The sequence below is a fragment of the Pelobates fuscus genome, chromosome 5 (genome assembly GCF_036172605.1).
Source record: "Pelobates fuscus isolate aPelFus1 chromosome 5, aPelFus1.pri, whole genome shotgun sequence".
NCBI classification, from domain to species: Eukaryota; Metazoa; Chordata; class Amphibia; order Anura; family Pelobatidae; genus Pelobates; species Pelobates fuscus.
This window is the reverse complement of record NC_086321.1, coordinates 27,677,432-27,704,974: the sequence shown is the minus strand read 5'-3', so window position 1 is coordinate 27,704,974 and position 27,543 is coordinate 27,677,432. Positions and strand designations below refer to the sequence as shown.

General features: G+C 39.9%; 1 protein-coding gene across 1 annotated transcript in view; it reads right to left on the bottom strand.

The window, feature by feature from the left end:
• Window positions 1-27,543, bottom strand: part of PCSK1 (proprotein convertase subtilisin/kexin type 1) — a 61,801-nt gene that overhangs the window by 10,236 nt on the left and 24,022 nt on the right. Inside the window, exons 4-10 of the mRNA XM_063453673.1 lie at window positions 20,858-21,004; window positions 19,471-19,547; window positions 15,529-15,617; window positions 14,671-14,843; window positions 13,459-13,671; window positions 10,827-10,927; window positions 7,309-7,542 (exon numbers count right to left, since the gene is read on the bottom strand). Of these exons, the coding sequence (XP_063309743.1) occupies window positions 7,309-7,542; window positions 10,827-10,927; window positions 13,459-13,671; window positions 14,671-14,843; window positions 15,529-15,617; window positions 19,471-19,547; window positions 20,858-21,004 (1,034 nt within the window). The remainder of the gene's footprint in view (window positions 1-7,308; window positions 7,543-10,826; window positions 10,928-13,458; window positions 13,672-14,670; window positions 14,844-15,528; window positions 15,618-19,470; window positions 19,548-20,857; window positions 21,005-27,543) is intronic.

The following is a 27,543-nucleotide window of genomic DNA, read 5'->3' as shown; positions in this document are numbered from 1 at the left end:
GGGGACATAGCCTCAGTGTAGGTGTCCGCTATATGCTCTGTGTATGAGTTACTGTGAGGACACTGCCTCAGTATGTTTATCCACTATATGCTCTATGTATGAGTTACTGTGAGGACACTGCCTCAGTATATTTATCCACTATATGCTCTATGTATGAGTTACTGTGAGGACACTGCCTCAGTATATTTATCCACTATATGCTCTATGTATGAGTTACTGTGAGGACACTGCCTCAGTATATTTATCCACTATATGCTCTATGTATGAGTTACTGTGAGGACACTGCCTCAGTATATTTATCCACTATATGCTCTATGTATGAGTTACTGTGAGGACACTGCCTCAGTATATTTATCCACTATATGCTCTATGTATGAGTTACTATGAGAACACAGCCTCAGTGTATGTATCCACTATATGCTCTATGTATGAGTTACTGTGAGAACACAGCCTCAGTGTATGTATCCACTATATGCTCTATGTATGAGTTACTATGAGAACACGGCCTCAGTGTATGTATCCTCTATATGCTCTATGTATGAGTTACTATTAGAACACAGCCTAAGTATATGTATCCTCTATATGCTCTATGTATGCGTTACTATTAGAACACAGCCTAAGTATATGTATCCACTATATGCTCTATGTATGAGTTACTGTGTGTACACAGCCTCAGTATAGGCACGGCATCAGTGTATGTATCCACTATATGCTCTATGTCAGGGGTAGGCGGCCTTCGGCGCTCCGGGTGTTGTGGACTGCATCCCCCATAGTGCTCTTACACCCATAATGCTGGCAGAGCATCGTGGAGGGTGTGGTCCGGGATGGCTGGGGTGCCGGGGGTTGCCTATGCCTGCTCTATGTGTTAGTTGCTGTGCGAGCACAGCCTAGGTATATGTACCCACTATGGGCTCTGTGTGAGTTACTATAAAGATGCTCTGTGTGTGAGTTGCTGTGGGGACACAGCCTTAGTATTTGTACCCACTATATTGGCTGTGTATGAGTTGATCTGAAGACTCTGCCTCAGTGTGTGTTCTTTATATGCTCTAAGTCGCTGTGAAAACTCAGCCTCAGTATATGTCCTCTACATGCTCTATATGAGACATTGCTTCAGTGTATCTGTTCCCTATGTGATTGATGTATTAGTGGAAACACAATATGTGTGAATGATATAGGGCACATCCGCTATATGAATCCAAGCTAATACAGGTTCTATGTCGGTTGTGAGTCGCAACCTCAGTATATATGACTGGTGTAATATGTGCATGAAGTTCGGTTAGAACACAGCCTCAATTTAGCTCATTCATATAATCTTAATATGTGTACAGGCATAGTGTCACTGTATATAGCAGAGGTAGGCTATGTATGATTTCTGTTTAAACAGACTCCGTATATGTAACTGATATATCTGTGCATAAGGTGTTGTTAGAAACTCTCACAATGTATGTGATTCATATAATCTGTATGCAGGTTGGTATTATTATATAACCCCAATTTATATACGGCATTGGTAGATTTAGTATATACGAATGATCTAAGGTCTGTTTTGCGCTGAAATGTAGCACTGCTCAGTTCTAGCAAATACTAATGCACTAGTAACTGGATAAGTAATTATTGCCTACTGTGGATTTTCTATTTCAATTTTTTAAATGAAGTATATAAGGGAACATACTGCTGTTGGCTTTGTATTAGATTCCTTCTCCCACAGGTGTTTCAGGATAAGCAATTAACACATTTTTATCACTTCAGGTAGATTGCAGGTGTTACTGAACCTGTCTGAGTGCCTCTCCCAGGAGAGAAGGAGACCTGATTTTCCAAAATGAAGCATGGTACTGTTTCACAGAATCAATGTTAATTATTTTTTTTTGTGGGTGCACATCTATGTAATTATTCATGAGACAATAGATTTTCTATTACCAGGTATCCTCTCCTCTCTGTCCAAGATAGGGAATGTTTTTTTTAATTGGTGACAGTGTTTTACCTTTAGATATATGCTGATTACTAATTCACAGCTAAGTAGATCATACTAGTTGCAAGAGTACAAATTGGGCTAATTGATCTCACAAGTAGGTAACGCTGAAGCCATTACCTGATTTAAAAGCTGTTAATATTGTTTTTTTCTCTCACCTGGTCATAACCTTTTAGTCTTTAAATCTGAATTCATTTCCTTAAAGCATAAATCTTATCTTTTATCCCTTGGGGTCCTGAAAGTTTGGCAATCCCTTTCGTATATGTCAGGAGTGTCATGCTTCTGGTTCTTAATGTGTTAATGATCAGAATCTTCTGACCAATTCCCCTGTTGTGAAGGGGAACATTATAAATTCCTTTCTGCAATAATGGTATTATTTTAGGCTCATATGCTCAGGTAACTTTGATGCTGTGAATTGCATGTATTTTAAGGTCTTTCCAGTCCCCAGTCCTTCCTACCAGGTTTTCTATTTTAGGTAAAAATTCACCTGCTACCTGAACAATAGTGGAAATCCCTAAACAGGTTCTGTAATTGCGACCAACCTGTGGATCATATGTTTGGATTGGGGTTGATATCTTGCAGATATAACAAGCTGCTTATTATCACCATAGGCTCTGCCATAAGTCCTTCTTCACTGTCTGAGGATAAGGTAAGCGGAAGTATGTGGTTGTTCTCCTAGGGATAATTGAATATCTTCTACTGCCCTGCTTATTGTGTGTCTGTTGCCACAATGTATAATGTGCCTCTGGTTACCACCTTCCCATCAGTATCTTGCCTAATATGTGTGTGTATATTTTCTATTACCATGTATATCTTACTTATGTTGCACAACAGTCTCTAGTAAATGTGATTAAACTGTTTGGCATAACCTGTACTATTTTACAAATCTAGGTACTGACATGGTTAGCCTCCTTATTGATTATTAGTTGCCACAAATTCTATGGTTCATACCGATATTTCTTTATTTTCCTCAACTAATCTGTATATGGTTCTTCTTGCCTTTTGCCTAGTAATGTGATTAGTTTATCTCCTGTGGCTGATCATTGCTGTATCAATTCGTCCACTGTGTGAGGTTGTGAATCTGAATTTAGCAACATCGGGTAATTGTTGCAGTGTTTTAATGACCGACTCTTATTTCTCTACTAGGCTCTGCCCCTTTCTGACAGGCAGGTATTGATTTGTTCCTGTTGCTTCAGGTAAGTAGTTCACAAGGCAAGAGGAAGCGGTGTGAATCGTCTTTATTGAATACATCCAGAAAGTAGTAAGATTCTCAGTGTTATTCTCCCCATGTTTAACATGGGGTCTCCGTTCTCATCCAACATTTATCTGCGTGTTACAGTATGATCACTGGAAGTTATGCCTTTGTTGAGGTTTTGATTTGATTTTGATTTAGATCAGTAACATTTTTCTTCTCTAGTTTATGCTTTTATGGCCTTAATTCCTATCTGACTCTATATCTATTCAGGATATTTCTGGTATTGAATGCCAGGAGGTTGCTGACCTTGCAGCCTCTAGGGGAAATTTGTCTTGTCTGAGCAGATTTTTATGACAATTTCCTATTGATTCTTGTTTGGCTTTGTAAAGTCTTCTACGATTTATACAGCTCAATAATGGTTTTATAGCTATTGGCTGTTTTTGAACTCTGTCCCTCCCTCTATGTATTGCTTGGGTATTCCCCAAGAGTAAATGCTGCCATGTAGAATTGGTCAGGAAAATGGAAAATTCCTTCATACTTACCGTAATTTTCTTTTCCTGATAATTATACATGGCAGCATTACGGTCCCACCCATATACTATAGGAGGTGAAGCTAGTTACAAAGACTGCCTGATGGGTAGGGGGAGGATCTATATATACCAGTTTCAGAGTTCTGTTTCCTGTCCTTTCTGCTGTGAGGGGAGGAGCTACCCAAGAGTAAATGCTGCCATGTATAATTATCAGGAAAAGAAAATTACGGTAAGTATGAAGGAATTTTCCATTATTTTTAAACATGTTTATTTTATTTTTTTTACACCTCCTACCAGCAGGGGGACTGTCTGATATTTCAAACAGTCCCCCTGCTGGCAGATCCATAGCCAGCTATAGGGGGCCATGTGATCGCTCTTTGAGAGCGATCACATGGCCCCCGGGGGCCTCATTTGCCGGAGGGGGGCTGCCTGGGCTCTCAGACAGCCCCCCAGAAGAGGATCGCGGCGGAGGTGAGTAGTTGCTGGCTCCTGGGGGCTTAAACCGTTACGGCGTTCCATGCCGCCGCAACGGCTTTAAAGCCCATTTAAAGCGCGACGGCATGGAACGCCGTAACGGCGTTAAGGGGTTAAAGTTCAATTTAGAGATTGAGATACAATTATTTAAGGTAAATTACACCTGTTTGAAAGTGAAACCAGTTTTTTTTCATGCAGGCTCTGTCAATCATAGCCAGGGGAGGTGTGGCTAGGGCTGCATAAACAGAAACAAAGTGATTTAACTCCTAAATGACAGGGAATTGAGCAGTGAAATTGCAGGGGAATGATCTATACACTAAAACTGCTTTATTTAGCTAAAGTCATTTAGGTTACTATAGTGTTCCTTTAATTTGTCTTTAGTAAAAGGGATTTTCTGCAATTAGTGTTTACATAATTTTAGTTGCAAAATAGAATAGCAAAGTTGAAAAAAATAGTCAAAGTAAGATAATTCTGATTCTTTTTCTCCTATCTGGCTGTTCTAGACTATTTTGAATGTATATGTGTAAGTAAATCTAACAAACATTTGAAGTTAGTAGAGCAAGTATAATGTTTTACCCATTTTCTGCCACTAGAGGGGGTAAGCATGCTGATGAATGATGAGTTTATTTTGTGATGAACTCTTAGAGTGGAATCATAAAGCTCCCTGATTGCATTTGTTCTGTGACAGTTGTGTTTTGTTTTACCAATGCTGATTAATTTAACTTAATAACATGGGGGTGTTGACATATAATTAAGTATTTTGTTATACTATTAATATGTTTTTCTGTATCTGCAACTTGTTAAAGATGCAGTAATGTTTCAGCTTGAGTTCAATTTGTAGAAAATGACATGTTTTATTATATTTATGTTGTGGAACAAGCAGAGTTTGATATTTATTTTTCTAGACGAGATGTTGTGGCTGAAGGTACAGTTTAAGTCAGGATATTTTAAGAGTCTTCATCTACTAATAACATTTTCTGCAAATGAAAATATAATTTAGAACCAGATCCTATTTTCTCTTTAACACAGAATGGTTTCTAAACAGATTTATTGTTTTTTTTACTGTGAGTTTTATTGCTATGAATTTGCATTATACACACATACAGTGAGGTAAAAAAGTATTTGATCTCCTGCTGATTTTGAACGTTTGTCCACTGACAAAGAAATTATCGATCTATAATTTTAATGGTAGGTGGATTTTAACAGTGAGTGACAGAATAACAAAAAAAAATGCAGAAAAACGCATGTCAAAAAAGTTATAAAATGATTTGCATGTCAATGTGTGAAAAGGGTGTTTAATCCCCTATCAATCAGCAAGATTTCTGTCTCCCCAGTTATTTTTATACAGGTAACGAGCTGAGATTAGGGGCATTCTCTTAAAGGGAGTGCTCCTAATCTCAGCTCGTTACCTGTATAAAAGACACCTGTCCACAGAAGCAATCAATCAGATTCCAAACTCTTCATCATGGCCAAGACCAAAGAGCTGTCCAAGGATGTCAGGAACAAGATTGTAGACCTACACAAGGCTGGAATGGGCTACTACACCATCGTTAAGCAGCTTGTTGAGAAGGTGACAACAGTTGGTGCGATTATTCGCAAGTGGAAGAAACACAAAATAACTGTCAGTTTCCCTCGGTCTGGTGCTCCCTGCAAAATCTCACCTTGTTGAGTTTCAATGATCATGAGAACGGTGAGGAATCAGCCAAGAACTACACGGGATGATCTTATTAATGATCTCAAGGCAGCTGGAACCATAGTCACCAAGAAAACAATTGGTAACACACTACGCCGTGAAGGACTGAAATCCTGCAGTGCCCGCAAGGTCCCTCTGCTCAAGAAAGCACATGTACAGGCCCGTCTGAAGTTTGCCAATGAACATCTCAATGATTCAGAGGAGAACTGGGTGAAAGTGTTGTGGTCAGATGAGACCAAAATCAAGCTCTTTGGCATCAACTCAACTCGCCATGTTTGGAGGAGAAGGAATGCTGCCTATGACCCCAAGAACACCATACCCACCGTCAAACATGGAGGTAGAAACATTATGCTTTGCAGGTGTTTTTCTGCTTTCTGCAACGCATCAAAGGGACGATGGACGGGAACAAATCTTTGGTAAGAACCTCCTTCCCTCAGCCAGGTCATTGAAAATGGGTCGTGGATGGGTATTCCAGCATGACAATGACCCAAAACATACAGTCAACGCAACAAAGGAGTGGCTCAAGAAGAAGCTCATTAAGGTCCCTGAGTGGCCTAGCCAATATCCAGACCTTAATCCCATAGAAAATCTGTGGAGGGAGCTGAAGGTTTGAGTTGCCAAACATCAGCCTTCAAACCTCAATGACTTGGAGAGGATCTGCAAAAAGGAGTGGAACAAAATCCCTCCTGAGATGTGTGCAAACCTGGTGGCCAACTACAAGAAACGTCTGACCTCTGTGATTGCCAACAAAGGTTTTACCACCAAGTACTAAGTCGAAGGGGTCAAATACTTATTTCACTCATTGAAATGCATTAATTTTTAACTTTTTTGACATGCGTTTTTCTGGATTTTTTTTTTTTTTTGGGTGGGGGAGATGGATATTTTGTCTCTCACTATTAAAATACACCTACCATTAAAATTATAGACTGATCATTTCTTTTTCAGTGGGCAAACATTCAGAATCAGCAGGGGATCAAATACTTTTACCCCTCACTGCAACACATTTGAAACTCATAGAATAAAGAGACTTTAGCTGGAAACAAAATGCACAGTATTGGATTCCAATACAGGGACTGATTAAAGTAATTTAGAGCTATAGGATTCTCATCTTTATTGTCATTCTGAGTATGTTGCGAATTTTATCTTAGAACACTATTAAGACATACTGAATAAAGCTTTTAATAATTTTAGATGTGTTATTTATTTATTTTTTTCTTGCAGTTTTTTGTATTAACAAAGGGTCAACTAGCAAGTCCTCTTCTCTTACATACCTATTTGTTACATACAATGAATCTTGAACATTTTCTTAAAATTTTGAGAACAAATTGTTTATTTTCTCAAAATTACACAATTTTAAAATGTTTAAAAAAAAGAAAATTAATGAATGCATCTTGGAATGTATTTGTTCATTTATGTTGGTTTAAGGAGCTATGTTATCGAATCTTACCTTGGGGTAAAGTCGCTGTCTTTCACAACACACTCCTTCTTGTCAGGGACTCCTTTCCATGTCTTCGGATCTGCTAAATCAACCAAAGCTTTAGCATTGAGAAGGCCGAATCCAAATCTACTGTTAACCATTAAACCAGCTCCATTCTTTTTCCAGCCTGGGTTATTAGCCAGTGGGTCGTACTCGGAGGTCCATACCACCAGGTGCTGCATATCTCTCCAGGTAAGGTTAGGACTGGTAAATAAAATAACAGATATGGTTATATTACTACAGTATTGGGGCATTCACTATTAATTAGTTTATCTAATTCAGTTATTTACGCTTTACATTTGCAATTCAGCTAGAATCTCACAACGGCTCCCTGTGAATAGACTCGTGAAAATATACATTTTCAAGAACTTTTGATGTTTTAGTAACACTGTGTTAAGCCCTTCACTTCAAGATTTTTTTCCTTTATAAACAAAAAAACTAAACTTGTGTAGTGTACTCAGTTTACTCTGACTCTCGAAAGAAGCTCCTTAGCTTTGCTATACTAGAGATCAAAGGAAGAGATTAAGTAATCTTTTACAGTCCTTCTGCAGTGATGCAGAGTGACACAATTGACCTGGGGCGGGCAAATCTGTTTCTCCGCAAGTTGAAGACCATCGCTGAAGCAAAAGACTTTACGATGCATTAGGGCTAACGTTTAAATGATCTTCCATATATATATATATAAACAGTTTTATCTCAAAACTAACAATTTATAGATATGTAAAAGTTACCATAACTTTGTACAATATAATGTTTTCCTGGACAAATCTCTACTTTAATCTAATTTTTACAAAGAACCATTTAGAGGCTGAACACTTTCCGGTTTAAATCCATTTGAATTTTCTGATAAGCTTTGCACGGAAATAGAAATAGTTGGCTTGATTGGTGCAAACTTAAAACAAAAGATGTAAAAAGCAATAAAGCAAAAGTATTCTCTGTAGAACAAACTAAAGACTCAGTATTCAAAGTCAGTGTTCTAGGCTCAATTACTCAAAGACTGAACAAAAAAGGATAATAGTGGCTGTCAGACACATGTTTGAACTGTAGTCAATCTAAGCAGTATTTGCAGAGTTGAAGATAAGTCAAAGACATAAACAACATATGGAGTCGATCTTCCGTTTAGGTAAACAAACAGCTAATTATAGGCTGTTTTCCGTGTTTGTCATTAGAAGGCATTGTTAATGCAGCTAAGAAATAGCCATGGTCGGTAATTGTGTCTTGTGTCTGCACAATAACATTCATCCACTTCCAGCACCGAGCGTTTACTGCATTGGAGATTAAATATACATCGAGAAAAATGTGCGTTTTCAAATTCATTCCCATTGCAAATCAACCAGGACACCCAAAAAAAAAAAAAGTTGTGAATGCACACTTCACCTGCAACAATTTCAGCATATTGCCCTTAGTGTTTCTATAAACCTGACTTGTGAGATTTCACAGGTGATTATTGAAAATTATGTGTACAGTGTTTATAGCTAGGCTTTATGTCTAAAATGTACTTAAAGGGACACTGTAGGCACCCAGACCACTTCAGCTCATTGAAGTGGTCTGGGTGCCAACTCCCACCACCCTTAACCCTGCAAGTGTAATTATTTATTAGTTTTTATAAACTGCAATATTTACCTTGCAGGGTTAAATCCTCACTTTTGTTTCTGAAAATGTGGTTGAAAGGATAATAAATCCATGTTAAAATTAGTGTAGGACCCACCGATTTTGGGGTACTGTGAAGTAGCTGTGGGTTTAACGCCATATTGCCCTATGGTGGAATTAAATCCCCATATTTGTTATCTGAGATGGGTGATATTAAGTAGCCTTATAAAATTTAAAACTGTATTTTTTTTGTCTGTGCACTGTTCCCTAATCTTTAAGAAATCCCTTACTTTTTAATAAATCCACTACGTCACCGTATATGGAAAAATAACAGGATGCAAAATCAGTAACAGATTTAAAAAATCCTACATGCTCATTAAATTGCATTAAAAACGTGCTGAACATTTGATGAAAATGTGTCATTGACACTTTGATAAATCTCCCCCACTGTTTAGTGACCAGATTCACTGCCTCAAAAACATTCCTGATAATTAAATTATTGCAACATGTGTTATTCTAATACACACACACACACACACACACAAATCTAAAGGAAGGGGAGAAAATTTAAAGGACCACTAATCTCACCTAGACCACTTCATCTCAATGTAGTGATCTGTAAGCAGTGGTCATTGTAACCCTTCCATGTAAAACATTGCCGTTTTGTAGTCAAACTCAGTCCTGCAATCAAATGTTGTGCATGTATGAGAAGTTTAGGATAGAACGAGATCGCAGTCATGCTGATATCTTTGAAGGCGGAGCAAGTGGATGCAGCGGAGGAGCCTTGGTGATGGAAATTAAGTAATCTAACTGAGTAAGTAAGTATTAAACTTGCATTTTTTACTAGCAAAAGGGAGGTGGACTAATGGGCAATCGATAGAAGGAACCTATAGTCCATAAAAAAACAACTGTGTTTTCCTGGGACTATAGGTTCCCTTTAATTTCTGCACATGAGCAAAAATATCAGCAAAATTAATTGCCTTATTTCTGATTTAAAAACCTGTTTCTTTATTTTATGCTCTAAACCAGGGTTCTCCAAACTCTGACCGTACAGATGATGCTAAACTACAACTCCCATGATTCTCTGGTTATCTATTTCATTCAAAGAATCATGGGAGCAGTAGTTCAGCAACATCTAGAGGAACAGCACTCTCAGAACCCTGCCTTAAACCATAGCTGTGAATGCATAATCAGGATTGTTCTCTACAGTGAGAATTGTAAGTGGATGCAAAGTGAATTTTATATTCATGGTCAAAGTAATTCCAAAATAGAAATGTTCTCGGCTATGCTTCCATTTCCACTTCTCTGGCCTTAAATTTGAAATTGACTTTAAATTCACTTAGAATTCTGACTTCAGTGAATAACCTTTTATGTCCCTTCCTACTTCTAAATACCCCATGCATCCTTGGAATGGGTATTAAAAAAAAATTTAAAAAAAAAATGAATATATTAAAATGTTTTGACGAATTCCCTGATAGTAGATCAATGTGGTCGGTGACCTTTTCACAGTGTAACTGTTTAAGTTGAAATATTATACCGTACCAACTAGAAATTCCAGATTTTAACAATAATTTACTCAGATTTATGAATCAGTTACATGTTGGAAGGCCAGAGTGATCATAACTGCTTTGTAACAGACGTTGGCTGCTATAAGTGTCTTTACATGCTTTGAGTAAATAGCCAACTTTCTCCGCAGGTTGTGTGCTTCACCCAACACGGAACTCAACGTTTTGACAACAGATCTCTTCGATAATACGTAGATAATGAGATATATGGACAAGGGAGGAATAGTTATTGTAAGGAATATTGTATTTTCATAAGAAACTTAAAGAATGCTTATAATATGGTGTTGGGTTACATTAATTGTACAAAAATATAGTTCACAAAAAAATCCTTACTTATATTCAAGTGCAAGAGCAAAGATCCCAGCAGCCAGCGGAGCTGAAGCTGACGTCCCCGTATGTGTTTCTGTGCAATCATTATGTAGGTCGGCACTTATCTGAAATGGTACAAGGTGGGTATTATAATAAAAATCAGTTGAATCACAGTTTATGCCTAATTGTATTCTGTATGGTCCATGGTAAATATGTAACAGGTATGTAAGTTATGCTTACTGAAATAATAATATTACCCGGATTAGCTGGATTTAAAGCAACACCATGACATTAACTGAGTGAATCACTAAATTGAGGATTCAAGGTGGATTCAAAGTTAATTTCAAGGTCAAAACAGCCCAAACTTCTCTACGTTATCTGTACTTTCAGTTCGGCTAATCTAGCCCTAAATTTGAAAATCACTTTGAAATCACCTTAGATTCTCACGTTAGTAAATAATGCTGTAAATATAACTGGTAAAAACAGGCAATAATTCAAAAAGAATACTGAATCAAAGTTATAATAAGAGAGTCCTTGGGAAACTGTACTTCATGCTATAACTATACATATTGTCATAGCACCACCTACTGTCCAGTTAGTCAAACATTCATATTATATATTGTGAATTAAATTACCTTTAACAGTAACTATATATAGCATGTGCCCTCCATGACATCCTAGAAAGCGGGAGAAATCTCAACATATCCTTCCTGGCAAAACATATACATATACATATACATTTCATTTGATCTTTAATATTATATTCTCTCAGAAAAGAGCACATAGAGAGATTAGGGAACAAGCAAAAATGTGTGTGATGGGTTTATAGATAACACGCTTTGCTGGAGTGCAAAGCGAAGCAAACCACGGTCTAATGAACAGATGAATAAAATGGGGTAACTCTATAATCATAACCGAGGTCAAGGGGATAGTTTATATTTCTGTTACAGGATCGGCAGGTTTTCATCCCATAATGGAAATATTTTTTTTATTTTTACAAAAAAAGACATTGACCAATAAATGATATTTTTTTTTTGCATTTCTTTCTGTTAGGAATGTATTAATCAAATTGCAAGTAGTTAGCAAATTTCACTGTGTCGAAATATAGTTACAAAATAGTACTGTTTTACCAGGCAGGCTAATCAAATAATAGACATCCATTCTTAATGACAGAGCTCTTAAATTTATTATAGTGATTTCCAAAGGAGACATAAGATGGAAGAATCGTATTGAGAGATGTTTGTTTTTTACATAGTACAAGGTCAGGATTTTTGTATTGGAGTTGGTTAGTAAATGCCTCCCATTGTCCAAAGTATCTATATACTGGAAATTGCCCATTTTACAAAGAAACAATAATATAAGTAATATAGCCCTTAAAAGGACCAAATTATTTTTCTTAAAGAGTAGAAAATGCATCTATTTTTAGTGAAAATATATAAAATCCAAAGATAATATAACAGATAGGGAGAAAAAATACATTAGATTATTATTTGGAAACCCTCCCAAGCCAACTACTCTATTCGATTACTTTACAATTGTATTAGACAAATCCTGGAGGTACGAACATACCAGGAGACTATCTTACAATTCCCGGTGCCACTGTCCCCACATTAGTTCATCTTTGGTATTTTCCTTGGCATTGCCCCGAGACACTCTAAATTCAATAAAATGGTATTAGCACCTTCATACTCTGATTTTACCTGACAAGACAGCATTAAGACCATGCAGAACTAAATTAGCATTGGTGTTCAAATTTGACTGGGTAGAATTTCAGCCCCAATTTTTTTTTTTTTTTTTTTTTATTGGGAGCCTTACATACAATTTTTACATACCCAAAATAGAACCCTTGTTCACCATACCATTTTAAATTACTAGGTGGTATTACTTTATGACTACTCCATGTGAGAACGTTGATAATGGTCAGGGGGTAAATTTGAGATGGGATTGGGATGGGGTAAACCTGTTTTTAACTTGATTTGGCAGCTGTTTTATTTTTATTTCTGGAATTGGGGTAATCTTTACTTTCCTGTGGAATCTATTATGTTGAATTGAATGTTTGTTTGATTATTTAATTGGTGTAGTTTTTTTGTTTGTTTCTTTTTTGAACTTGGCAATGTTTCTGAGGTGTGTATTTGGTTATGTTATTCTTTGCTCCTTCCTTCTCATTAGATCTTAGTATTTTATATAGTCATACTATTGATATAGTTTGTTTTTATTGAGTTCATCTGTTTTACAAGATTACTTTGGTCCTTCAAATAGTCCATGATACTGTTGTTTTGGTCTAGATCACTGCTTACAGAGAACCGGAAATCCATGGTGAGTGAAGATAAGTCCAGCAGAAGTGCAGTCTTGCTAACTTTTAATGCTAACTTTGGAGCAGAATGAATCTTGGGTTTGTGCTGAAATTACAAATTTTCTGAAAAATTAACCGAGTTTTTAAAATAGCTAAGTCAAATTTTTCAAATTATGTTATTTTAGCTAAAATGGGCAATGTCCTTCACATTTCTTCATCATTCCCAATTTAGGAAATAAACCTCAAAGTATTGACTAGAAGCAAAAAGTGAAATTTTGCGAGTACAAATGGCAGAAAAATCTATATCAATAATAATTATTATTATAAAATGTAATGTAAATGTCACATTCACAGTCGACTTACAATTCTCTGATCAGTGTAATCGCCACTACTGTATGCCGTAGCCAAAGTAGAAGAGCATTTCTCGGCATACCAAGGAGACAGTCCTTGTTGAGAGGCACTGCTTATGGAAATAGTGTAAATACTGTCGGTGTATCCATCGCAGTCACAGTTATCTCCTTGGCGACCACCGTTTCCAGAAGCCCAGACATAGATGGAACCTTTTCCATTGCGACCCTTTTGAAAACATAAAGAATACGTTATATGGACCTACTCAATGAAAATGTAAAGATTTACAGCTTTGTAATTATTAGAAGATATGAAGAACCTTGGAATTAAAATTTCTGATAAAGTGGACGCGAATACTGTTACACTCTGGTCTCCTCCCTTGACTTCTTGTAACCTTATAGAGAGTGTAGAGCTGTAAGCTTATATCAGAGCATAATTTAAGCTATCTCAGGGGGTTCCCATTGGATCAATAATTGGATGTATAAAGTCATGAGACATGGAGTATGCATAGTCATCATACATGCTAAGTGAGTATGCAAGAACCATACAGCTGTAGTGTGAATGTCATGCTCAACACACATGCTATGACTTATGAACCCTCATCTGTCTCCCACTGAGATGGTACATGAAGCCACACACATTGCCTATTGTTCTGTCCAATTCCTCCCAAGTGGAGTAACTGGAGTGGCTCTAGAAAAGAAGAAGATTTTGCCATGAGGTTGGATCTGAACATGGAGAAAAGTGAGAATGACATTCACAATTAAGGAGTTTAAAAGGATGCTATATTTAACGCTACGGCTTTAAATTAATTCAAAATAAATATATATTTTTTTAAAGCTGGAGTGTCACTTTATAGGTTAAATCTATTTCCATAGTGAATACTTCGATATTTTACTGCCCTGGTTATATTCTGAAATATGTTTTCTGGTGATGTAGCGTACGTCGATGTGGCATTGTCGTATTGTATGGTATTAAAACGTTTGAAATGTGTGTAACACTATAATATGTCTGTCTGACTTTACTGAACAGTCCCTGATGACTGGTCTCATTTATAATGTGATGTACAGATAATAAGTACAATACGTTTAGGGTTTTGTTTTGAGATGAAGCTATCTCAAGGGATAAAATGGTAATCTTAAAGCTTAACAGAGGCTGCTGTTTGCCCAACCCAGATTGAATGTTTTTTTTTTTTCAATATCCATTGTCATGGGTACCATTTTATCTCACCTGTTTAATTCCATATTCAAAAGCCTTCTGTGCCAATCTCCCAGGACCCTCCACAGTTTTCCCATCATCGTTGGGCCCCCAGCTAGCGCTATAAATGTGCACATGTTGTGGATTGAATCCAATCGAACTTGCTTCTATAGCATCTGTTACAACACCATCTAGCATTCGAATACCTTTAACAAAAAGAATACAGGAAGATGTGATTGACAAAACAATTACATAGAATGCTTAGAATGTGCTGTCATTTCAAAAATAACCTTAAACCTTTCCATAATGAGGTATTATATCCACATGCAAACACAATTTTCACATTTTGCTGGCAGTTCTTGGAATCTCCAAATATAATGCATGACATTATGCTTTTATGTCAGCTGTCTATAATATGCCATGTCAGCCTCCACCACTGCCTTCATACCAGCTGCCTCTCTCTTGACCTACCACTTTATGCCATCTAATGTCACATTTCTGTCACTCAAGCTTCTACCGTCTACCGTCTTTCCCGTTCCCCTTCATATAATCTCCATATGACCTAAATACGTACCATCACCATGTGCTGTCCTCCACCCATTATGTGAGGTCCTATTCCACTTCAGGTTATTTTGTCTCCACTATAGCAGCCATCTTTTCCATCTCAGCCCTGTTTCTACGTGTCTTTCGTTGACTCCTCAATTCTACTCTCTTCATGCCTACTCTCATTCTTTATGCCAACCCATTCTCCCCAACCTTCTCTCCCTCATCATATAAGCCTTGCCACCAGTGCCAACATTCTGCTGATTGCTTTGTAGCAGGTATTTTCTCCTGTTTCTTCATACGATGAGAAAGTAAGAACTCAAAATGATCCTTTATTTATTGAATTACCTCCAACTTTTGCATTGTATGCAACGCCAACTCCACATTTGTTGTTATTCGCAATCATCGCAACTTCTCCTGCACATCTAGTACCGTGTCTGTAAATATTAAAAAACAGAGAAATATGAGCAGGATAGTACAATAGAAGAAAACTCATTACTCTAATACAATAAAATAATTATGAGAAAAAAATGAATTTATACAGCAATAAATGAAATAATATTAAGTAGATTTGGGAATTTTCCAGTATGTGGGATACTGTCAAACCGCAACTATTGGTGTGTCTGAGGAATAAGTTGTGAACCACCGATCAAATCTACACATTGTTTCCAACTTGTATGAGTGTCTAGAGGGCCCCTTTAAAAATGGCAAAGCATTATGGTAGTTATTGGTCTACAAATGACTAACCAATATGAGCCAGTCTGGCTGGCTAATTGATGGGGAGATTATGGATGTGCAATGTTGATGACACGGTTCGCTTTGTAAAGTACATCATTAACAGTATGACATACTTCCACAGCCTAGACTGGGTCGACCTGGTATCCCAGCTGGATATCACAGGAAATATGACAACCAAACGACTGTGCTATGCAAAGTCTTGTATATAAAAGCAAATATGCTTTATATAAAGATTTATTTATTATTTGTTCCTCTGGAAGGGTGTTAAAAATATTTACATCCTTTAAGAAGAGTAATACCTTATTACATACGAATTGGTAACTACATTCATTTAGACTCCTGCCCTGGTATTTCTCCCTGTATGAAATATTTTTTCATCCTGTACATTCTGGAACTCCTAAGCATGCTTGCAGGATCAGTATTGTCAGGATATTTATATCGGCGGACATTTTGTGCTATGATAGAAATTAAAAGTGTATATTGCCTGAGTCACTCAGAACAGAACAGACTCCATTTTGGATTTCAAACTAACAAAGAGACACAAAATTTATATCCTTTCTGTAACTAACCACTTTGCCAGAGCTAAGGAATGCTTGTATATACAAATTGAGTGATAAGAAATGAGAACGGGGGATGGACAGACTGTCTAAAATGCTAATGGAATAAAATAAATTCTAAACCCAGACATTTGTGACAGAGAAGATTAAATAATTTAATTTTACTTTCGATATTGTATAACGTCCCATTGTAATTTAACCCCTTAAGGACCAAATTTCTGGAATAAAAGGGAATCATGACATGTCACACATGTCATGTGTCCTTAAGGGGTTAAAGGTGAAACTTAGTTTACGAACTGTCATATTAGAAATTATAGCAGAATTTGCCAGACACATAGTCTGAAGAAAGCCCAAAGAAACTCTTTGAACTGACAGAAAACTTAAATTACAAATAACCATAAAGATAAGCTAAATGACGTCAAAATAGCCACCAGGAAAAGTTAACTCTTTCCTGGATAGGTATGTTTAGTGGGACGAGACTGCCCTCTATAGACCAAATACTTAAATTGCTATCTGGAAGGTAACCACACCTCCAGTTTTCTATTGGTCTATCACCTAGTGACGAACAGAGAAATCTTCTCTTTAAAAGTTAAGACAAAGAGAAGAGAGGTAAACAAAATATGCAAGGGAGGCAAAGCAAATGCAAAGGAAGCAAAGAAGCAAAGAGGTGAGCAGTCGGGGGCAATGCAGAGAAATCCACGACAGATATCCACTCCAGGGCACTCAGAATTTCTTACACACCATCACATACCCATTCAGTTCCTGAGACTACCTACTAATCTGATGAAAATATCTACTCAACTGGTAATTATACTGGTTTCATTTAACTAATCTAAATTAATTAAAAATTTCTAATAGCATGATATGACTGGATAAATCCCGATCAGATTTCGATATTTAGAAATCTTAGTTACTAAAGAAGTATATAGTTATAACCATTCCATTCTGCAGATGGAAAGCAATAATAATTATATATTAGTGTGATTACATCACATGTTAGCATATCGTGATATTTATCCAGGTGTATTGATTTGCTCTAAAATAAGATAAAATATCTGCTTAGGCAAGTTAAAATTCTGCTTATAGAACATGGTAGATTACTCTTATTGGATGGTTCCAGGAAATAACTAATGAGCTGGTTTAAATGTTATTTTATTTAAAATTACATGAGAATAGGTCCTAATTACCTAGGAGGTCTAACCAGCATTGAAAGGGTTATTCTAACTGTCAGCTAAAGTTTTATGGCCTTAAGCTGCAAGTTCTTTGTCTGTGTGTAAGTTTCACTTTTGTTTCTCTGTGAAAGACAGTCATAAATCTTGTCTTAACCATTGGAATGTGTATTGTCATTGCATTGCATACCATGTTATACTGAATATTCATTGATTATTATCACGCATGTTACATATTATTATTATTTAAATTGTCACAATAAATTGTATCTATTTTTATAACAAATTGTGATTTTATTTATATGGAATACATTTCACTTACACGATAACGATCTTTGGGATCTGAGAATTGAAACAGTGGGCAATTCTCAACTGTTTACTATTATTATCCCATAAATATCACAGTATAGTTCAATCCCACTCACATGCATTCATCCCGAATGGGCACTGACAGCTGAGAGCATTCAGATAACTAACTCCAAGGGAGCAATGGTTAAAGGGACACTATAGTCACCTGAGCAACTTTAGCTTAATGAAGCAGTTTGGTGGATAGAACATGCCCCTGCAGTCTCACTGCTCAATCCTCTGCCATTTAGGAGTTAAATCCCTTTGTTTATGAACCCTAGTCACACCTCCCTGCATGTGACTTGCACAGCCTTCCATAAACACTTCCTGTAAAGAGAGCCCTATTTAGGCTTTCTTTATTGCAAGTTCTGTTTAATTAAGATTTTCTTATCCCCTGCTATGTTAATAGCTTGCTAGACCCTGCAAGAGCCTCCTGTATGTGATTAAAGTTCAATTTAGAGATTGAGATACAATTATTTAAGGTAAATTACATCTGTTTGAAAGTGAAACCAGTTTTGTTTTTTCATGCAGGCTCTGTCAATCATAGCCAGGGAGGTGTTGCTAGGGCTGCATAAACAGAAACAAAGTAATTTAACTCCTAAATGACAGTGAATTGAGCAGTGAAATTGCAGAGGAATGATCTATACACTAAAACTGCTTTATTTAGCTAAAGTAATTTAGGTGACTATAGTGTTCCTTTAACTCCATAGAGGGGTATATTATGCCACAATAATAACATAAAACTTTGGGTTATAAAATGCATATTACTTGATTATTCTCTATATATGATGTATTAAATCAATATTATTTAATTATATTTGAACTCTTTGTCCAATGGCTGCTTGTTCGTCTGTGAATTTGCTGTCACCCAATTTGTTGTTTTAAAAAAAATAGGGGAATTTTATATTTTATGTTCGAGTCGCATGTGATGATTTCTGATTTTAAAGCAGACACCGGATTGCATTGAGTGAGATTTGATTAGTCATTTGAAGTAGCTAAATTTCAACTTCATTTGCCTTCAGTAAATATAATTATTGCAAATTATGTTGCAGTTTGGTGTTTTTTTTCCAAAATGTTGATGATTCGGACAAAATCTCTGCCTTAATGAATATTCATATATTTCTGCTCGCTTGTGTCTGGTACTTAAATATGTATTAAATTACAATCTTATCCATCAATTTTTAATAATAGCTCTTGGTGTTTGTGTCAAATAAAATACAATTTATTTACTAAACCAGAGATTCCGATGACATGACATGTAAATAAAATGGAAATAAACATTTTAGGCTCAAATGCCCAAAGTGAAAACAATTCTAAATCAGTTCTTCTGTACAATCACTGGGTTCATGAATAAACCTCAACGTTCGAGCAGTTGCTGCTAACGGCATGTGAAAATGACACAGCTGTGAATATACCCTATGTGTGCCTTATATAAATCCATATACACATAGATGGACATTAAACAAATACAGTATACCTACTTGTTCTCATTTGTAATGTCATATCTGGGGAAGGGATCATTGTCATTATCGTTAAAATCATAGCTGGCTTCTGGATCCTAAAATACAAAGGATACATGGTGTCACTGTATATTCTGTATACTGTATTAGTACATACTGTAATGTCTGTTAGTGATGACAGAGGTTTATAAAGCAATAATTTAAAGTTAATGTAATATAAAAAAAATTAATTTATTCTATATATTATTTGATATAGCAGTTTTATAAAAATAATTTATTACAAAAAAATAGGAACAGCTTGATACACCGCCAACACACTATCATAATGTTAAATAATAATGAGCTACTATGATGAGGTAATGATGAAATCAATGTAATATTAAGTATTCTACAGGCTTACAACTCTAGACCAAAATGTATTTTTCAAAACTTTTTTTTTTTCAGACAATCTGGCCAATCCGGCTTTTGAATTGTGTTTAATTCTGCCAACATATTATCATGTTGGTATCCAACCCCTGACAGAGTACTAGAGGTTGTGGTGAAAGAGACATTTTCATTTTTATGTAGTGTATGTGAATGTTTGTTCAACCGCTATGGAAATTATTATTCCTAACGACAAGGGACATCCTTGAGGGAACAATCTGCCCAACTCTCTGGACTGTATTCCTGAGCCTGGGGGAACCAATTCTTAGTAGACCTGTCAATTAATTAGTCTGTGATATATGTAAAGCACCCAGGCTATATATTGCAAAATGATACCCAAATTATAGAAATAAATTGTCCCCATTAACTCTCTAACTGTATAACAGTATAACAAATCTGGTTCATAGCTTCAGTGGAAAACATTTCAGTTACCCTCCATGACACCACCGCTTTACATTCTTAAAAATATAGATTAATGGGCTAGAGAAAAATTAAATTCCATACACCTACATTTCCATATACCTTCCCCTGACCAGTATCTCCTTTCACGTTCTCCAGTCCTATTCTCTCCCTTACGTAACTTGACTGTCCTTTAATACTATCTTACTTCTCTCTGGTCCCGAATTCTATTTTCTTTTCTCCCCTTTGTTTCCCGTTTCTCCCAACAGGTTTTCCTTATTTTGCTTATTTAGACTTTTGTAACCTCATATAATCACTCAGACTTCACGTTCCTATTTGATTATATGATTTCATGTGTGAAGCTTTGAAAAAGAATTGAGAAAGCAATGCCCATTTTTCCTAGATTTTTTTAGAAGAAGTAAGTAGTTTATTTAATGGAAAATTTAATGTTTCCAAAAATAGAAAGAGCTGTAAACCACGCCTAGCTAATTTCATAATGCTATATATTTACTCTTCCTTGTAAACACTGTTGGCTAATTGTGTTAATTAAAGGTATACACACAATGTTAAACAATGTAAATCTTACGTAATTAGTGTAGATATCTGTGTGGTTCCATTCCAGCCCATCGTCCAGTACAGTAACAACAACGCCTTTACCAGTAATTCCTTTTCTCCACACAGGAATCACATGGAGGTCCAATTTAGGTAAAGATGGGTTAACTCTTGTATCTTGCTAAAATAAACACAAAAAAAATAAAAACAATTCACATGGTGAAAAAATAAAAGCAATTCACATAGTAAAGCGAAACTAATAAAAATGAACGCTCTCACTCGTAGACATGAAGCTGCGTAAGTGAGAGCTAGTGATGTCGCGAACATAACATTTTCGGTTCGCGACTGCGAACCGCCATAGACTTCAATAGGCAGGCGAATTTTAAAACCCACAGGGACTCTTTCTGGCCACAATAGTGATTGAAGGGGGGGAGGAGACCTACTCTCCAACCCCCCCGGCCGACACCCCTGGGCGGCGGGTGGGGCCCATAAAGATAATGAAGGGGGGACCTACTGTCCTCCGCCTCTCAGGCCCCCACCCCTGGGCGGCGGGTGGGGGCCATAATGGTAATGGGGGGGACCTACTGTCCTCCCCTCCCGGCCCCCACCCCTGGGCGGTGGGTGGGGGCCATAAAGATAATGAGGGGGGGACCTACTGTCCTTCCCCTCTCCGGCCCCCACCCCTGTGCGGCGGGTGGGTGCCCTAAAAAAACAATAAGGGGGGACCTACTTTCCCCCCCGGCCCCCACCCCTGAGTGGTGGGTGGTGGCCCTAAAAATAACAATAAGGGGGGACCTACTGTCCCCCCCGGTCCCCACCCCTGAGCGGTGGGTGGGGGCCCTAAAAATAACAATAAGGGGGGACCTACTGTCCCCCGCCGGCCCCCACCCCTGAGCGGTGGGTGGGGGCCCTAAAAATAACAATAAGGGGGGACCTACTTTCCCCCCCCCACCCCTGAGCGGTGGGTGGGGGCCCTAAAAATAACAATAAGGGGGGACCTACTGTCCCCCCTGCCCCCCACCCCTGAGCAGAGGGTGGGAGCCCTAAAAATAACAATAAGGGGGGGACCTACTGTCCCCCCTGGCCCCCACCCCTGAGCGGTGGGTGGGGGCCCTAAAAATAACAATAAGGGGGGGACCTACTGTCCCCCCCGGCCCCCACCCCTGAGCGGTGGGTGGGGGCCCTAAACATAACAATAAGGGGAGGACCTACTGTCCCCCCTGGCCCCCACCCCTGAGCGGTGGGTGGCGGCCCTAAAAATAACAATAAGGGGGGGACCTACTGTCCCCCCCAGCCCCCACCCCTGAGCGGTTGGTGGGGGCCCTAAAAATAACAATAAGGGGGGACCTACTGTCCCCCGCCGGCCCCCACCCCTGAGCGGTGGGTGGGGGCCCTAAAAATAACAATAAGAGGGGACCTCTTGTTTCCCCCTGGCCCCCAGCCCTGAGCGGTGGGTGGGGGCCCTAAATACAAAGAGGGGGAACTCTAGTCACCCCCTCCCCCCCAAAAAAAATTATCCCCCTACCTACCCCCCTCACCCTAAAAATAATGAGGGGGGGACCTTTAACTAAAAACCTGTAAAAAAAGTTTGATAAAAACAACTTACCATTCGATGTTTTCTTTCTTCTAAAATCTTCTTTTTTCAGCCCCAAAAAAGGCCAAATAAAAAACCATAATAACTGACGCAATAAAAAAATAAAAAATAAAAAACGAGCGCAAAAAAAATAATCCATCTTCACTAATGGAGGGCTCCGCGCAGACTGAGCTCTGCAGGGCGGGGGAAGGCTTATAAAGCCTTGCCACGCCCTGCAATTAGGCTAAGAACACTCTGATCGGCTGGTTTAAGCCAATCAGAGTGCTCTTTGTCATTTTACACAGCGTGGGAAAATTCCAAAGAACTTTCCCACACTGTGTAAAATGACACAGAGCACTGTGATTGGATGGCTTGAAATCCATCCAATCACAGTGCTCTGTGTCGTTTTACACAGCGTGGGAAAATTCCAAAGAACTTTCCCACGCTGTGTAAAATGACACAGAGCACTGTGATTGGATGGATTTCAAGCCCACCAATCAGAGTGCTCTTTGTCATTTTACACAGCATGGGAATTTCACTGTTATAATCACTGTTTAATAGACATGCCCCTACTCGCAGTATTGCGGTATTGGTAATTTTTACTTAGTATTAGTAAATTTGGCTGAAAGACCACAAAAAAAAAATAGGGGGCGGACCGAACATCGCATATGTTCGCCATCCGTGGCGAACGCGAACACGCTATGTTCGCCAGGAACTATTCGCCAGCGAACCGTTCGGGACATCACTAGTGAGAGCTCATGTTGAACATACACTCACTGAAGTATTGTGTCACAGAAGTACTAGTATAGAGTGGTCTCCCCCACTACTTTTTTGGAAACTGTACTATCAGGCCCGGACTGGCCATCGGGCATACCGGGCAAATGCCCGGTGGGCCGCGATAGCCGTGGGGCCGAGGCCGGCAGGGGAGATCACAGGATCTCCCCTGCCAGCCCCTGCAGGACCAGCGCTACCCGAGCGCCGGCCCTGCTGTGTGTCTCCATGGGCCGGTGGGGAGATCAAAGATCTCCCTCACCGGCCCACAGGCATTGAGATGCGGCCGCCGGCAGGGGAGGAAGGGAGGCAGGAGAGAGGACCGGCGGAGCTCTGTCCAGCAGCTCCGCCGGGTCCTCTCGCGAGGTCTGAGCATTGCCGCGGTTACCGGTTACCGCGGCAACGCTCAGATCTCGCGAGAGTGAACTCTAGCCGGCAGGTTAGAGTTCACTCTCACCACTGGACCACCAGGGAAGGATTGCAGCACCCTCCATGGCAGCATGGCACCCCACCCACAAGCAGAATGGACCCCCCTCCCAGGATAACGGTAAGAAGGGAGGGGGGGATATAATTTTTTTATTTTTTTTTAATTATTAATAAAAAAAAATATATATTGAAATTTAAATAAAAAATCACACTAACAGCCCCCTCACACACACACACATCACCCCCAGACACACACAGCACCCAAACACACACAGCACCCAGACACACACAGCACCCCCAGACACACATCACCCCCAGACACACATCACACACAGCACCCCCAGACACACACAGCACCCCCAGACACACACAGCACCCCCAGACACACACGGCACCCCCAGACACACACGGCACCCCCAGACACACACGGCACCCCCAGACACACACGGCACCCCCAGACACACACAGCACCCAGACACACACAGCACCCAGACACACACAGCACCACCAGACACACACAGCACCCTGACACACACAGCACCCAGACACACACAGCACCCAGACACACACAGCACCCCCAGACACACACAGCACCCCCAGACACACACAGCACCCACAGACACACACAGCACCCACAGACACACACAGCACCCAGACACACAGCACCACCAGACACACATCACCCTGACACACACAGCACCCTGACACACACCACCCTGACACACACAGCACCCTGACACACACAGCACCCCCAGACACACACAGCACCCCCAGACACACACAGCGCCCCCAGACACACACAGCACCCAAACACACACAGCACCCAGACACACACAGCACCCCCAGACACACACAGCACCCCCAGACACACATCACACACAGCACCCCCAGACACACACAGCACCCCCAGACACACACAGCACCCCCAGACACACACAGCACCCCAGACACACACGGCACCCCCAGACACACACGGCACCCCCAGACACACACAGCACCCAGACACACACAGCACCACCAGACACACACAGCACCCTGACACACACAGCACCCAGACACACACAGCACCCCCAGACACACACAGCACCCCCAGACACACACAGCACCCACAGACACACACAGCACCCACAGACACACACAGCACCCAGACACACAGCACCACCAGACACACATCACCCTGACACACACAGCACCCTGACACACACCACCCTGACACACACAGCACCCTGACACACACAGCACCCCCAGACACACACAGCATCCCCCAGACACACACAGCGCCCCCAGACACACACAGCACCCAAACACACACAGCACCCAGACACACACAGCACCCCCAGACACACACAGCACCCCCAGACACACATCACACACAGCACCCCCAGACACACACAGCACCCCCAGACACACACAGCACCCCCAGACACACACAGCACCCCAGACACACACGGCACCCCCAGACACACACGGCACCCCCAGACACACACAGCACCCAGACACACACAGCACCCAGACACACACAGCACCACCAGACACACACAGCACCACCAGACACACATAGCACCCTGACACACACAGCACCCTGACACACACAGCACCCAGACACACACAGCACCCAGACACACACAGCACCCCCAGACACATACAGCACCCACAGACACATACAGCACCCACAGACACACACAGCACCCAGACACACAGCACCACCAGACACACATCACCCTGACACACACAGCACCCTGACACACACAGCACCCCCAGACACACACAGCACCCCCAGACACACACAGCACCCCCAGACACACACAGCGCATCCAGACACACACAGCGCCCCCAGACACACACAGTGCCCCCAGACACACACAGCGCCCAAACACTCACAGCACCCCCAGACACACACAGCACCCCCAGACACACACAGCACCCAGACACACACAGCACCCAGACACACACAGCACCCCCAGACACACACAGCACCCCCAGACACACACAGCACCCCAAGACACACATCACACACAGCACCCCCAGACACACACAGCACCCCCAGACACACACAGCACCCAAACACTCACAGCGCACCCAGACACACAGCGCACCCAGACACACACAGCACCCTCACTCACACACAGCACCCTCAGACAGACAGCACCCTCGCTCACACACACACATATATATATATATATATATATAAAAAATATATAAAATAACCCTCAGTGAGTTAACAGACAAAGAAAATTAGAAACCTAGAATGTGACGGCAGATAAAAACACCCTCACACACAGCACCCCTCTTACATACACACACACTGCGCCCCTCACACATACAATACGTCCAAACATATATATATATATATATATATATACACACACACACACACACACACACTACAGCACCCCTCACACTGCACCACTACACACATTACGCTCCAGATACACGCTAGATCCCTTACCCTATATGCACTCTTAATCCTCTATACACACACACACAATCTCCTATACACACTAGATCTCCTACACACCCTCTCTACAACCCCTACACACACTACGTCACCTATACACACACACACTACAGCCCGTAGGCACACACTCGCTACATCCCCTATAACACTATGCCCCCTATACACACACTCTCAACAGCCCCTAGCCACACATATTACATCACAATCACAAATTAAATTGACCTATTTACACAATACCACACCACACTCTACACACACGCAATCCCACAAGCAGGCTCCAAACACATGCACCATACACTTTCCTGGCCCTTTTGTCCTCTGGTATCCCACTTGTGGAGACACCAGAGACAATTTGAAAGCAAACACAGCGCAAGCATGTTATTAAATTTGCTTGCGCTGCGCAGAACAAATACAGGGCCTTTTTCTAATGCCAGACCTCTTCAGCGGGGCCCTGCACATTGAACCAACTTGCTCACTTTGAGAGGGGGCGTGCTTGTCATTAGTGATGACAAAACACACCCTCTCTGGCCCCGCCCCCTTCTTAGGGGGCCGCTCTGATTGAAAAATGCCCGGGCCTAATTTTGTTCCCAGTCCGGCCCTGTGTACTATTGTTAAGGTGAATGACACAACTCCTCAAAAACGCACATTGGCTAATTTATAAGCGAGGAAACAAACGTCTTAAACTTTCTCATAAATTTTGATAATTGACCAACTATACATTCAGATAAAATGTTGCACATTGTTGGATCATTCTTTAAATTAGAGTGGCTCTCGTTGACATTTACAATGATGCAGTGCAATTGTTTAGGATGTTGCAATGCGTTTGTTGAAGATCATGTAGTATGACTGCATTTAAATTTTACTCGTCCAATAAAAAGATCATATTCGTTCTTTGTTTTTTTTTTTAAATCTTTATTTTTTTTAATCTATTTTGGCATTTTGTTTAATTTGTCCTACTATGCTTATTATTTAGTTATTTTGTTTTTTCCTTAATTCCAGCTTAATCTACCTTATTTTTTTTTATTGTTTTAAAGGTTTTATATGATATATAACAGTATATGGATACTTTGTGTTAGAGCTGAGTTGTCTGATGTTTGCGTTACCTTACATTGCATCCCAGCCCCTTCTGGCAATCAAGAATATAAATCATTGTACATTCTAATATTCAACTGAAAGCATAACGCAAATAAACTGTTACTCTGAGATTGTTTGCAAAGAGAAGAATCTGTTTGACTTAGAGCACACTAACAAGCCGGATATAACTTTTTCTACTGCAGCTGAACAATAGATTGTTTTTGTGCTTTCTGGAAAGTATATATAAATATTCAGATAATCTATACTACCTCGCTCTGACTTTTTTTAACTCTAATTCTACTTAGCAACCTGTTTTAATCCCTATTTAATCAATCACTGGGAACTACCTTCACCCTAGATTCTCTCTGGGAACAGTCAACAAAGCAGTAACACCAGATGTCCATGTAAAATAGACATG